Source organism: Daucus carota, chromosome 4, assembly GCF_001625215.2.
Source record: "Daucus carota subsp. sativus chromosome 4, DH1 v3.0, whole genome shotgun sequence".
NCBI lineage: Eukaryota > Viridiplantae > Streptophyta > Magnoliopsida > Apiales > Apiaceae > Daucus > Daucus carota.
The window spans coordinates 44,342,072-44,357,199 of record NC_030384.2 but is presented as its reverse complement, the minus strand read 5'-3'; the positions used below and the strand labels follow the sequence as shown (position 1 = coordinate 44,357,199).

At 33.1% G+C, this 15,128-nt stretch overlaps 1 protein-coding gene across 4 annotated transcripts; it reads left to right on the top strand.

The window, feature by feature from the left end:
* Positions 1-6,251: 6,251 nt before the first annotated feature.
* Positions 6,252-9,018, top strand: LOC108216380 (uncharacterized). 4 transcript variants are annotated; one of them, XR_010290950.1, is made up of 7 exons: positions 6,258-6,693; positions 6,991-7,059; positions 7,188-7,259; positions 7,377-7,447; positions 7,994-8,066; positions 8,464-8,649; positions 8,755-9,018. XR_010290950.1 is itself a non-coding variant. In XM_064091183.1 (5 exons), exons 1-5 carry the CDS (start codon positions 6,579-6,581, stop codon positions 8,557-8,559), a joined length of 423 nt encoding a protein of 140 aa, XP_063947253.1. In that variant the 5' UTR covers positions 6,252-6,578; the 3' UTR covers positions 8,560-9,018. The 4 variants fall into 4 exon arrangements, 2 of the variants coding, with proteins under 2 accessions (XP_063947253.1, XP_017244624.1); XR_010290949.1 differs by lacking the exon at positions 7,994-8,066 and having other exon boundaries at positions 6,256-6,693; XM_064091183.1 differs by lacking the exon at positions 7,994-8,066 and having other exon boundaries at positions 6,252-6,693; positions 8,464-9,018.
* The last annotated feature ends 6,110 nt before the right edge of the window (positions 9,019-15,128 follow it).

Here is a 15,128-nt window from a genome sequence, read left to right as displayed (position 1 = left end):
TTTATGGCTGATTGTATATGGTCCCACCCTTCTGTACTGCAACTTTTTGTATTTGCCATTGGGAAAGCGTTCAGGCCGAATGCGTACCATAACCTGATCTCCAACCTCATATTCAGTGTTTTTACGATGCAAATCTGCCTGAGTTTTGTATTTAGCATTACTGGCCGATATTTTGTGACGAACATCAGCATGAATTTGCTGAATATGTTCAGCAAAAGCTTCTGCATCTGCACTGTGACGGCCAGATATAGGTAAAGGGGCCAGATCAATTGGTTTCTTAGGCTGCATACCTAACACAATCTCAAAAGGACTGCGGCCTGTAGTTCGGTTGACGGAACTGTTGTACTCGAACTCAGCCATTGCTAAAATCTGGTCCCAAGTTGTGAGTTTATCTTCAACCAAGCAACGCAGTAGATTCCCCAAACTCCTATTAACAACTTCTGTCTGCCCGTCGGTTTGAGGGTGATACGCAGAAGAAAATTTTAATTGTGTATTCATCAACCTCCACAATGTTCGCCAAAAATAGCCTGTAAATTTCGTGTCTCGATCTGACACTATAGTCTTTGGCAACCCGTGTAGCCGAACAATCTCTTTGAAAAATAACTTTGCAATGTGGACTGCATCTAACGTCTTCGAACATGGAATGAAATGCGCCATCTTGGAGAATCGGTCGACAACCACGTAGATTGAGTCATGTCCTCGAGCAGTTTTTGGTAAGCCAAGTATGAAATCCATGCTTAAGTCTTGCCAAGGTTCGTGAGGGGTCGGAAGTGGCATATATAATCCTGAAACATTCTTTGTTCCTTTGGCCATTTGACATATACGACACTGAGAAACAACAACAGCTACATCATGCTTTAAACGTGGCCAAAAGAATCTCTCTTCAACCATGGCTACTGTTTTGTCTCTTCCGAAATGACCACGACCATGTAATTCCTGAATAATTTGTTCACGAACTGAAGTAGATGGTAGACAAAGACGATGCCCTTTGAATAAATAACCATCTCGTAAAGAAAAAACAGAGTGTTGTTGTCCGGTAGTCATGCTGGAATAGACATCCTGAAAATCTTTACATGATGGATATTCCTCCTTAAGCCTTTCGAAGCCTACTACCTTGACAGATAACGTATTCATAACATAAATTACTCGGCTAAGAGCATCAGCCGCCTTATTCTCCACCCCAGCTTTATGTTTTATAACAAAGGCATATTCTTGCAAGAACTCAACCCACTTGCCATGCTTCTGGTTAAGCTTCTTTTGACTATTAAGATGTTTAAGAGCTTCATGATCAGAATATAGCACAAACTCTTTGTGAATAAGATAGTGACGCCAATATCTTAGTGCTTGCACTAATGCATAAAATTCTTTCTCGTAGGTAGTATATTTCAGCTTAGCTTCATTGAGCTTTTCACTGAAAAATGCTACCGGATGTCCTTCTTGGCTGAGTACTCCTCCAATTCCAACATGTGAAGCATCACATGCAACTTCGAACACCTTTGTAAAATCTGGCAGCCTTAGAACCGGGGCTTGAGTCATGCACTCCTTAATCTTCACAAAAGCGTTGGAAGCTGCCAATGTCCACTTAAATTGCCCCTTCTTCATACAATCTGTAATTGGAGCCATTATAGTGCTGAAATTTTTAATAAAACGCCGGTAAAAGGTTGCTAGTCCATGAAAACTCCTTGCCTCATGTAATGATTGTGGTACTGGCCAATTGATAATGGCTGCCACTTTCTCTGGATCTGCTGCCACGCCATCAGAAGAAACAACAAATCCCAAAAATACAACGTTGCTTGTCATAAAAGAACACTTTTTCATGTTGATGTAGAGTTTTTCTTGCCGTAGGACTCGTAGAACACGTCTTAGATGAGAGAGGTGCTCCTCCTTGGTCTTGCTATATATTAAAATATCATCAAAATACACAACCAGAAATTTTCCGATGAAAGGCTGAAATATTTGTGTCATTATCCTCATAAATGTGCTAGGAGCATTGCATAAGCCAAAGGGCAAGACCAACCATTCATAAAGCCCATCTTTGGTTTTAAATGCAGTCTTCCATTCATCTCCGGGCCGAATTCGGATTTGATGGTAGCCACTCCTTAGATCCACCTTTGTAAAGATGGTAGCACCTGCCATCATATCAAGCAAATCATCGAGCCGTGGTATTGGGAAGCGATACTTAACAGTAATTTTGTTAATTGCACGGCTATCTATACACATGCGCCAACTTCCATCCTTCTTTGGTGTTAAAAGAGCCGGGACTGCACATGGACTTAGGCTCTCTCGAATGAATCCTTTTGACAAGAGAGCTTCCACCTGCTTCTTGAGTTCAGCATGTTCCGAGGGATTCATTCGGTAGGCTGGAAGATTTGGAAGTTGTGCTCCCGGGACCAGATCAATTGCATGTTGTATATTGCGCATCGGAGGTAAAGCATCAGGTAGTTCATCAGGAGCAATATCTGAAAAGTCTTGCAACAATGTTTTAATCTCACCTGGTAATTCCTTGGCTGTCGAGTCCTTATTCTGGCTTATCTGCTTGATCACCATTCCATAAATAACTCCAGTTTCATTGCTTTCGCGCAAGAACTTCTTCTTTGTTAGCAACTGAAGGACCCTTTTCTCCCTTTTAAATGGTTGATCTGATGTAGTTACTGCAGAAGTTGAGTCAAGTAACTTCTGATCTGTTTTAGATTCTGAAGTTTTTGGCCTGATTTTCTTCATCTTCTTCAGTTCTTCGGAACTTTTAGGATAAAGTGTAATCTTATTACCTTCCCAGAAGAAATGAAAGGTATTCTCCTTGCCACAATGATAGACATCATAATCGAATAACCATGGTCGTCCAAGTAAAATGTGCGTCACATTCATGGGTACAACATCACAATGAATAGAATTTTTGTAACGACCACACATTATTGGAACTAGGCAGCGTTTACTTACCGGAATGGATGTATTATCGATCCAAGCAACATGATAGGGCTGAGGATGTGGCTCTGTAGGAAGTTTTAGTCGTTCCACTGCCGAGGCTGAAATTACATTCATGCAGCTTCCGCTATCAATCACCAGCTTAAGTAACTCATTTTACAAGTTACTAGTGTTTGAAATATTGTTGTTCTTCTCCAATCCGCCTCCTTAACCTTTGGAGCAGCAAGTATGCGTCGAACAACCATATTCAAAGAGTTTTCCTCGTCTGAATCAGCCAAGTCATCAGCATTGAATTGGGGAGATTCTTCACCATCTTCGTTTTCAGGCACTTCGTTTTCTTTTGACTCTTCTTCTGAAACACCTATATGCAGATTGTTCCTGGTGGGACATTGATAAGCCTTATGTCCCTTGCCTTCACATCTAAAACAACGATCACTATTGTCTGCACCCTTTCCTTTCCCTCCTTTCCTATTTGCTGAAAACTGTTGCTTCGATACAGGGCTGGTGACATTAAACTTTCTTGCTACCGGCTCTTTCATCTGAGCAGATCTTTTAAGAGTTGTCATATTCATATATTCCTCCAAATCAAGTGCAATCTGAAAAGCATTTTCTACACTATAAGGAGTATATCTCAGCATTTCTTTTCTGATTTCAAATCTGAGACCAGATTTGAATCTTGCCAAGCTATGGCGCGGATCTTCAACAATCTGACTTCTTGTTTTTAACTCATCAAACTTTTGCATGTACTCTGCTACCGTCATCGTTCCTTGCTTCAAATTTACAAGTTGTTCACAGAGCCTATCTTCGTAATTTTGTGGCATGTACTTTTCCCGTAGCCTCGCTTTCATCTCCTGCCAGGTTGCTATTGGAGGGAGCCCCGATCTTCGCATGTCTGCTTCAACGCCATTCCACCAGACCTTAGCAAGATTGACCAGCTTCATTTTGGCAAACCTTACACGTCGCTCATCAGTCATGTCGTACCATTCAAAGTATTCTTCAATTGCAGAGATCCAATCGACAAAGTTGGTTGCATTAAATCTTCCGTCAAAGTCTGGTACATCAATTCTCACCTTCTTTGTGATATCCCCAGCTGTATCATAAGGTGCATATGGGCCCCTGTTGAAGTTTCCAGAAACATTAAACATGTGAGGTTGCTGCATCCAAGGGAGTCCATTATTCAGCGGTTCCCGCCTTGCATTTTCTTCTTCGTTTGGTTGTTCGCTGCCGTCTTTGTCTGCGCCATTGTTTGCACCAGAAGACTCTCCTTCAGGTGTTTCCACATTTGAATTTGTCCTTGTTTCAATCTGCTTAACTCTGGCATCAATGTTTTCAATCCGCTGATTTAAAATATTAAGACTTTCCATCATTTGAATCAGCACCTGATCTCGTTCCGCATCTGTAAGTCGGCCTCGGAATGAACGTCCCGTGCGTGTCGTCATAGCGCTGCCTCGGAATGAACCTCGCTCTGATACCAAGTCTGATGCAGGATCTTTATACTCAGCGCTTAGAACTAGATTACTTAGGTCTCACACCCAAGAAAGTAATAGAACTCAGGTCTCACACCCAAGAAGAGTAATAAAACTTAATTCATTCCAATCTGCCTCAAACAAACTGAGTACAAGAATTTATAGCTCCCTCTGGAACTTTCTAGCTGAATAACATTTAAGGTATTCAATTCAAAGGACCTTCAGACTTCTAAGAGACTTTTAGACTTGTTTGACTAATAGACTTAGGCTTTAGGACTTCTTCATTAATTAATCATGAACTTAGTATTTTCTAGAACATTTCAATTATATCCTGGAACCTTCTGCCTAGTATTTTCTGGAACATTTCAATTATTTCCTGGAACCTTCTGCCTTCTTGAATATGTTTTCCCATACTTTCTTGAATTTACATCACATAAGAATATACAATGACCCATCTATATTTAGTATACAATTTCTTAAATCACATTATAATCTTCTTTGTGTTGGGTATTTAAGAATTTTTAGATTAAATATTAGAGGTTAGTTTAAAGTAAAATAATTATGATTTGTATCATTTTAAAAATCTTATAATCATCCATGGGATGTTACAATAAAAACACGTATATAAACAATCAGTTATTAGAACATAAAAATTATTAGAAGCACGTGCATAATATATTTGTTCACTGTTATAATTAATTCGATTTCAAAAATATATTTGTTCACCGTTATAATTGAAGAGCATTACTATATCAATTATTATTAATTTAATCGTTACAATTCATTTCCATGACATTAAGAAAATATATCCATGACATTAAGAAAATATTAAATTATTAATTCGATTTCAAAAATATATTTGTTCACCATTATAATTGAAGAGTATTACTATATCAATTATTATTAATCTAATCGTTACAATTCATTTGCCACTAACCTACTCGATATTAATATTGATATAATGTAATAAAAAATATACATTAATTTTTTATTAAAAATTATTAAATCATCACAATCTATTTGTATGAATTAAGAATGTTACAAAATTTAATTCAATAATGCAAAGCATATATATCATATATTCTTTTTAAAAATTATAATGGAAATCCACTGTTACTTTTATATTATTTATTACTTATAATAAATATCTATATGACATATATATTATGTGCATGTATATGTGTGTATGTCTTTATCTGAAAATCGATAATGTATATTGTGAAGGAAAAAATACAAAAATATGATTATGAAAGAAATTATATTTTGCAATTATTTTTAAATTCGGTATTTTAAATTTAATATATAAATATTTTAGTAGAATTCTTATTTATTTAATATATACTTATACTAAAATTATTCTGATTTATTATATTTTAATTCGTAATTTAATATATAAATATGTTAGTATTATTTTTAGTTATTTTATTCTAATTATATTTTATACATCTAATTTAAAGCAATAGTTGATGGTTGACATGACTATTTTAATTAATATCAGTGAAATTCAAACCTCTTTTAGCATACATGTGGAAGGAATCTTGCCCTGTATCTGCAGGCACTTAAGAATATTTATTGATCTAATAAATTAAACCCAATTTTTTAAACTCTGAATCACTCAAAGATTAATGTTACATTGTGGTTCAGAGAATAACAACGATGATTCACAACAATTTTTATTAATCAATGTTATAATTAAAAACATACTACGATTAATTATTTAAAATTAAAAATTCAACCATTACCCGTGTGCGAAGCACGGGCCAGATTGCTAGTATTCTTAATTCATGAACATAAAGAAAATGGAAAAAGACTGTTTCTACCCTCCAACCATTTTAACACTCCATTCAAACCAGGCCCCTTTCCTGTCTTTTCACCACAAAATCGGATGCTCCAAGTTTAGATGGGTTGCACCCGACTTGAATAAAGTTGTTTTTCAGTAACAACCGGGTTGACCCATGACAATTCGGGCGGCCTCGCTGGAAGAGTGTGACACAAGCGGTTTTCGATCTGTTCCACAAATTATGCCGTGAATTCTTTGAGTCTCAGCAGTTGTCAATCTGCTCCGTTAATTTAGCCGTGTCATTTGAATTACCCGAAATTTCAAATTGGGTGGTTAATTCTCTTTCACTTTTGCAAGCACCGCCTGGACAGGTTTTCAAATTGGTGGGTAGATTTGAATCTGCTCCGTTTATGCAGGACAAAGGAGGCGTTGTACTACTAACGAGTCCAACGGATGGGAATGGAAGCCGACTTTGCAAAGAGAATCTACACCCAAATCCAAATGCACCGTGTATCAATCCTGGAGGTAATCCCGTTTAGTCTGAGATGTTCAGTTTTGGTTATATCATGGTCCAACCCCTGTTCAGTCAGGAAGACAACCCCTGTGTCCAGAGTAGCGTTATCATATTTTATTTTAATCAATCTTGCTTTTACAATTTATGGTCGAAAGCTTTCTCACAGCTGAAAACCGACAAAACTATGTCAGAGAATTGCGCCCTTCTCATGGGAAAACATGCGGTCAATATACTAATTACACAGGTCTTATCTAATGTTATTCATACCTTATTTGTTGTTCTTATGTGACCTGTTTACAATGTTTCAGGCAAGATGAAAGTCGATAGCCAGCAACGCAGTATAGGTAGCATACTACATTCTGTTGGAAAACCAAATGGTATGAAGTACTTCTTTTGGCATGGTTACCTATGATAGTGACAACGCTGTATACATAAGTGATAATTATAAAATCTGTACATACTGAGAAATTGTTGGTTGTGCTCCGTCTTTGCCCCAAATATGCAGAAATGAAAAATACATGTAAGAGCAGTCATAGCACAGCACGTGGTGAAAATCCTGTATTTGCAACTCCGACTGGTCAGTGTTCTACCTCTGTACACTTGGTTTGAAATTGATTCTTTCCTAAATGATGCGTATTCCCTCATGATCGCCGTTATCATGCTGACATAAAATGTACAATGGGAAATTATGCAGGCATCACGAGAACAAGCATAACTTCTTCAGGAAATGTGAGAATTCCCGGCCAAATAGTGGATCCTCTCTTGGTAACTATTTCTTTTCAATAGTTAGTTTTGTAATAATGAAGTTTATCTTTAATGGTTGAGAATTTGCTGATTTTTGCTAGGAGATTGAATGAGAGGTAGTGAATAAAAGGTGATTGGTATGGATGGACTAAAGAGTGTTTAGAAAATGGACAAAATGAGAACAAAGTCTGTGGAGTAGAAATTAGAAACTTTTGTTATATCCTAACAGATTAGTTCTGTTTATTCTACTGTCCTGCCAAAGATGCTAAGTGCTAACCAAAGAAAAGATTAGGAATTAGCAGTACAAATGGATAAATATAATATGAACAACTATTTTTATACTGTAATCATGTAATACCATTTAGAATCATCCAACTCAAAAACAATTGGCTGTTGAGGTGAGTGCAAATGTTACCCAAGGACTAACAATGATTTTAAAGGTTATACTTTCTGAACATGGACCCAAAATATTCCAGCAGGACAGTTACTTGATTGTCCAACATAACTTTGCCACAACTTTGCCATATTTAATATTAATGTTTCCATATGATTTTTGCATCTATACAGGTAGTGTGCTAACGAATAGTTGCCAAAAAAGCAATTTCAGTACAACCCAAATGTTCTGTTGGAAAATCCATGGGTAAATCTTCTTAAATTGTATTTTGTAATGTTTTCTTTTTGCTGCCAAATTGTCCTGCTTAGTTTTGCTTGGTATTAGGATGCTATCTCCTAATAAATGCTATAAGTTTAATAGATCGCATCAAGTATCAGCATCTAAATTGTCAATAGCATCATTGGTATTAGGATGCTATCTCCGTCCCTAAACGAAGATATTGTTGCATCTTGACTTTCTCGGAAGGTTTATCATTTTAATCCTAAAATCTTGCATCTCATCTCTTTTGCATTCAAAATTGACATTAACATGTAGCAGACTTCTTCAAACATTCACGATAATAGACTTCTTCAATCATTAATGATAGTGGCCAGAATTGTCTAAGGTGTACAGGTGTTCTAAGATTGGCTGCTTCTGTTGCCAGTGTATAAGCACAATAATTGGTTGCTTCCATTTACCGATTCTTCTTGCAAAAATTGGATCGAAGTTTGTCATCATGGCCGCGATGATATGGTGGTAGCCAGAATTATAAAGGAATACATAAAAAAGTGGTGGTATTCCTCTCATTAGAAGCTATTTTATGTTAAAGTTTTAACATTACTTCACAACAGTAAGTTTTCTAGAATTTCCAGCCACTAACATATAATGTACAAATCATGATTATAATAGACATTTTATTATTTTTAGGTCTAAGCCCCCATGTTTCAACTTTCAGGCTTACAAACAGAAGTATAGCAATGTCCAGCAATGACAATCCATTCCATTTGCCAGCCACAACAATAAATCAACAAATCAGGTCTCAAACCTATGGTAGATTTATTACTCGATCAGAAATTATTAGTTTATTATTAAGTTAATAATCTTACATGTAAAGTATTGTTATTGTAATGATCATTACTAAGAAATTTTGAAACCCATGACGCTGATACTTGATGCATATTTACAATGAAAAAGCAGAAGCAATGTGCATTTATTTGGAGCTCACTGCTAATATCTTATTATTGATTCTATTAAAAATTTGAAATGTCTGATGAGATGCAAATTGCATATCAAGTTCAGTGTGTAATTATTTTATGAATAGTTTTGGCAGCAGTTTAGAATAACAGCAATAGTTTTGGCAGCAGTTTAGAATAACAGCTCTGTGAAGTCCGCATCTTAGGATGCTTTCCGACCTCTGAACATGATACATGCCAACTACACTGCGAAATATCAGCAAATTTTATAAGGATGTTCTACTCCAATCCTAGATTTCCCTACCTGCTTTGCATCCAAATGTAGATAATAGTTTTGACATTTAATAAGATTCATGTCATTTCTTTTTGTCAGTATATTTAGTTGACAGTATATTTAGTTGACAGGAACATTAAGAGCATGTTTGTTGTTTTTTTGAAAGTGCTTTGGCTCCATGGAATCATTATTTCTGTAGTTCTCTCATATTTCCTATTTTGTTCATCTTTTTCTTTTGTCCACCTTCATGTTATATCTTATGATTAGCTATGGCCTTTGTCTATACTATTTTATGATATTAGTCATGTTCCAGAAAAGAAAGTTGAAAGTCAATTCTATTTATGTCTATTTTATGAATAATTAGAAAAATCATTTTTTTAAGAAGAGAAAGGAGGTTGCGGAACAGAAATTTGAAGAGAAGATTTAAGATTGTTATGATTGTCGATCACTGCAGCAGGAGAGGTTATGCAATCCTTTACTGGTATAGATCTCAGTTTGGAAGCCTCCAGGCATAAGTCATTCAAATCAGCTTGCTGAGTAAATTGACAAAGAGAGTGTTAATTCCTTGAGTAGATTGATAGAACACAAGAACTACTTGATTTTGCACATGTGAATAGCAGTTTCAAATAAAAGTCTTATGTCAGATTATGAGGTTAAGTGCAGAGTACTTTGCAACTCAAACAGGAAACTAGCAGCTACTTTAAAGACAATACTCTGATTATTTTTTATGAAGTTTTATTAGATTATAAAATTGATATTTATATATTAAATAGCTTATGAGGGAGTATGTCTGGCGCCTGTTCTGCGGTCTCCAACGTTTTCTGTTTTTAATTTTTATTTTAAAAACTATAAAAGAACTTAATTTAGCTCCAAGACTTTGAAATAGTACAATTAATCCTTTTTTTAATCTAGGATAATTAATTTGATCAATAGCAGGGGTTTAAAATAATAAATAATTTATTAAATTATATTATGATGAGTGTAGAAATTTCAATTTTTAATCTGGGATTAATCACTTTTTCTGAGTTATCAACGTTTTTTTGACGTATTAATCATAGCCACTCAGAAAATATAGTAATTAGGTTGACATAATATTTTTATTAAATAATTTTGTTGTGAATATATTTGCATAATTTTTTATGAGTAATATTCCTTGCAAATAATTTGTTGAACGGCTATCATTGTTTTAGTTGTTTGTATTCTTTAAATATTTTAATTCACTGCATTTCTATTTTATTACCTTAAATTCCTTGAAGAAACAAAATTGATATATTAATTAAACTATATGATATTATTTAAATTTATATAGCTTTAATCTTTAGAATAGTACACAAAAAATTGAAAATGAATATATCGCCGCATAATTCTATTAAAAAACTTTAATTAAAAATAGCCGGAAAAAAAAAACACAATTATATTGGAGTAGATTACAATTATTCGTCAATTACGATTACAGATTAAAACAATCAAATATAGATAAATTAAGACACACAAAATTATATGCTGGTGAATGAAAATAAAATGTTGTTTTTTTATAAAGGTTGTAGAATTATTTAATTTTTACAATTAAAGCTCGGAACATAAATTAAATAATTTTGATGGGTAAATAAAATTAATAAAAATTAAAGTGAATTCAATGATGATGGTTGAATGCTTTTCAGCTTGAGAAAAAAAATGTATATATTCAATTTCGAATTTTCACACTTTGGTTCATTAAATTCAATGAAGAAATAATTGAATCAAACCATACAAATTATACATACGTTTTCATCTGTTTATTATATAAATACATACGGTTATTCCTCGAAAAAATTAGATCACCGTTCAAAGACGCAACTATGGTACAGTAGATATGTTCCGTAAAAGTGTGTAATTCTCGAATTAGAAAAAAGGACACGTAACAAGCAATGAAAAACCGATTATTGGATGTGTACAGATAATTTATCAATTAAAAGAATATGAAAACAACATACATTACCCGTGTGCGAAGCACGGGCCAGATATACTAGTTAAATAGGAAATGATGCTAAGATAATAGAAGTCAGTTTTAATGGATCTGAAGCCCAAAATACTGAGTTTTTTTCTCCTTGGAAAAAGGCCCAAAATACTAAGTTAACTTTTGTTAACGGTATGTATTTAAAGTCATTTGGGCCATTTAGGATTTGCTAATTTGTTTATTTAGAAAACAGAACAACAATGTGTGCTAAATTCTGCCCCGTGCACTGCTAAATTTTTACGTACTAATTCGTATATGTATGCATTGATGTTACAGATCAAAAATTAGCAAAAAGAAAAAAATATAAAAAATCTGTCATCTTTTTTTCATTGGATCCCACAGATTATAATAATGATAATAATCAAATTATATGTAGAGAAAAAATATGTATGTACAAACTAATAGAAACCATAACAACGATTTATAAAAATATCGAGTTGAATTTATTCTTTTGATAAATCGAATATTCGGAGTCTACGAGACAACGAAATTGGCATTTCAGAATACAAACGTGGGCTGAATTGGATAAAATAAAATACTTTAGATGTCTGTGATCCCATCTTTTTTTTTTCGGGGAGTTTTTTTTTTTTTTTTTTAAATCACTGAGCACGTGAAGGGAAAAAGAAAAAAACAGAAATGATGTGAGTGTTGGTTTATTTTATAGAAATTAGAATTTATTATGAGAAATTTAATAAATTTTGAAGAAATTTGATAAAAAATTATTTATTTTTTAAAAATCACACACACACATATATATATTTATATTAACTAATTAATTAATTAACTTTATTTGTTAAAAAGAGGATAATTCAAACAGAATCATCAAATCATCATGTTTGCGCTGAAAGCCAAACCAATGAGATGGCTCAGCTCAGAAATGGCCAAATCGAAAAGTGTTTGTCTTTCTTTTGTGACAGGAGGGAATAGGGATGCTGATATCTCGTATATTTATATTGCTTTTGTCATCATCAAATTATATAACTCGTATATTATACTTATATGGTATATTAAATTACTGACTGCCATATATTAAATATATAGATGTTTAAGTTACCAATATTAATAGTCCAATAATTAGCTGGGGTATAGAGGTGGCTGGCCTTTTATATATGATCAAATATAATTTCTTTCGCTAAAATAATAAATAATAAATATTATATTCGCCGAAAGGTGGCGGAGTGTATCCCATAAAATATGAAAACAATGACAAGCCCGTGAATATTGACTTTGTCGTATCTTTCAATTTTGTCATCTAATACACCCAGACCCCGTTGTTAGCTGTGGTTTGATTGTTCTTTTTAATTTTCTTTTTCCTGCTATCAAAAGTTCAAGTCCCGAAACATATTATTATAAGCGAATTTTCTAGTATGTCTTTGATTTTCTAATGTGTATCTAATTGTAATTATTTTTTAATTAAATGATAGATTTCTATTAGTTCTCTCCCATGTACAACAAAATCTACACCAATTGCTTGCTCATATTTTCACAATGCACTTCAAAGAAATTGAAATTTTACAAAAGAAAAGGTTAAATATTATGTCAACAACTGTGAATTGTTATTTAAAAATATAGCATAAGAAGGCTCGATTATTTTTTGATTATAGAAAATGTATAATCACCTCAATATTTACGGATATATCGAAAATTTCGAGCTCGCACATTTTTTTTTTTAAAAAACCCGTGAATTCCTGCATTATGCGCTGCGCAGGTGTACAGCGGTTATTTATTTTTTTCTGCTGTGCAACTGTTCAATTTACTTTTTATGATAAAAAAATTATGAAATGCCACATGCAAGAAAACGAAGGAATTGTATTTATTTTGGGTATATATCATTCTTATCCGGTCAAATATGGAAAAAGTAGCCACCACTGTTCAAACTTATAAATTAAATGACTATCTTTTCCTGCTTCTAAACTACTCCTACTCCGTCACTCTTTAAGCTTCAATGTGACCCGTCACTCTTTAAGCTTCAAAGTTCAATGTGACCCATCCCTTAGCCTCGTTGTACGGGGCTTCAGTCTCATACTCCCTCAGTCGGAACGACCACAAAACCTTGTTCAATAATCAATAAGTGGATCGCATTAGCTGTCCACTCTGGCAGTAAGGGTCGGAGAAAAACAATCCCTCATTCTTAAAAGTCATCGGAAAAAGAAGTTCGTAATCAATTAACATATTGGTTAATCGTATTCTGAAACACGGAAAAAAAATCATTGGCTTATCAAATTATCTATCGAAACGTGAAAAAGATTCAACAAAAATGAATTATATACGCTATTTTTTGAAATGCTTTTTAATAATCTTTTAAACTATAGTTTCACAATATATCTTTTTGAATTTTTTTCTAAATAAAAATTTAATGTCTAAACTTTTATTTTAATTTTTTTTAAAAAGAAACATTATGTAACTCTACTTTATTGGAGACTCGAAATGCGTACAAACAGTAAACGGGATGGTGGGAGGACATTTTATCGATATGCATAAATATATACTTACTCCTCCGTTTTATACAATTACCTTGTTGAGATCTTTGAATTAATTGTATATTGTTTAAAAATATTAAAATTTAACTACACCTGCTATTTTACATGCACAAATATTATTAAGTTTGAATATTTTACAAACTAGATTCGAATTATTTAAAGAGTAATGCGAAGAATCCAAAATACATGTCTGATTATGTCGCGTTGATATTAAGTCAGTTTGAATATTTTAATTCATAAAAAATATTGGATAAATAAGAATTTATTATATTCTATAAAATTATAGTTTATTAAATTATAACATGTAATATTTGATTTTGTTTCAGAAAAATTTGATATTTTAATATTTTACTCTCTATTTGGAAATATAGATCGTTTGACTTTTTAGCACACACTTCTAAATTCTTTAATCATATATTAAAAATTATTATTTTTGAAATGTCTGTTTTTTAAATAAAAATATATGAATACTTTTTAATTCATAATAATAATAATAATATTAAGACTTAGAAAATGTGTTAAAAATAATCATAACGGTCATGTCTCATGATGAAAAAAATACAGTAGTAATAATTTAAACGACAGGAGCAATGGTTTTCAGTTTTGAGCTCTCGCACTTTTTTATTCGGCTTGCCGGATACAGTAAATGTTGCTACTTTTTCCAATTTCTGGAAGGCCGCCAACATAGACAGGACGGAACCCATAAAAATCCACTGATCAAAATATGACATGCACGAATAATGGAGACCCATTACTTATTTCTGATCAAATAAATATATATCTTTTTATAATAAAAAAAGCTAAATTTTTAAGAATATTATATTTTTTTTTAATCTAAATAAAGGATATTAATTTTTTTTAAGCATTTAGATTATAAAATATGTAGATATGATATTTTTATTTAAAATGAATCTTATTTTGACAGAATAAGATCACCAGACTGCGTGCATGTTCTTCAGCTTTTGACTTCTTTGTTTGTAACTGAGCAACAGCAGTTCCTACTTGTTCATAACTGAAATTGCAATCTCTTTGTGAATGGCGAGTCTTGTGACGGTTACAACATGTTTGATTTTAGTGGTGTCATGAGCTGTTATCTTCATGCCATTCATTATAAACCTCACCCCTATCAACACTCATTCTTTCTTGCAACCCTAACCATCTTTCATTCATAACATATACAATTATTTATACCAATTTAACAAAATATAATTTCAATAATATTAATATCTAAATTATAAAAAATTAACACAGCAGGTCAGCAGCATTTCACAGCAAACTCTATCCATCTTCTAGAAAACAAAGAGTTCTTGACAGCAAAAATTTCGACTAAAAACGATACCTAATACTATCTTATTAAAAAGTTACTCATAATTTAGCACTAGAAGT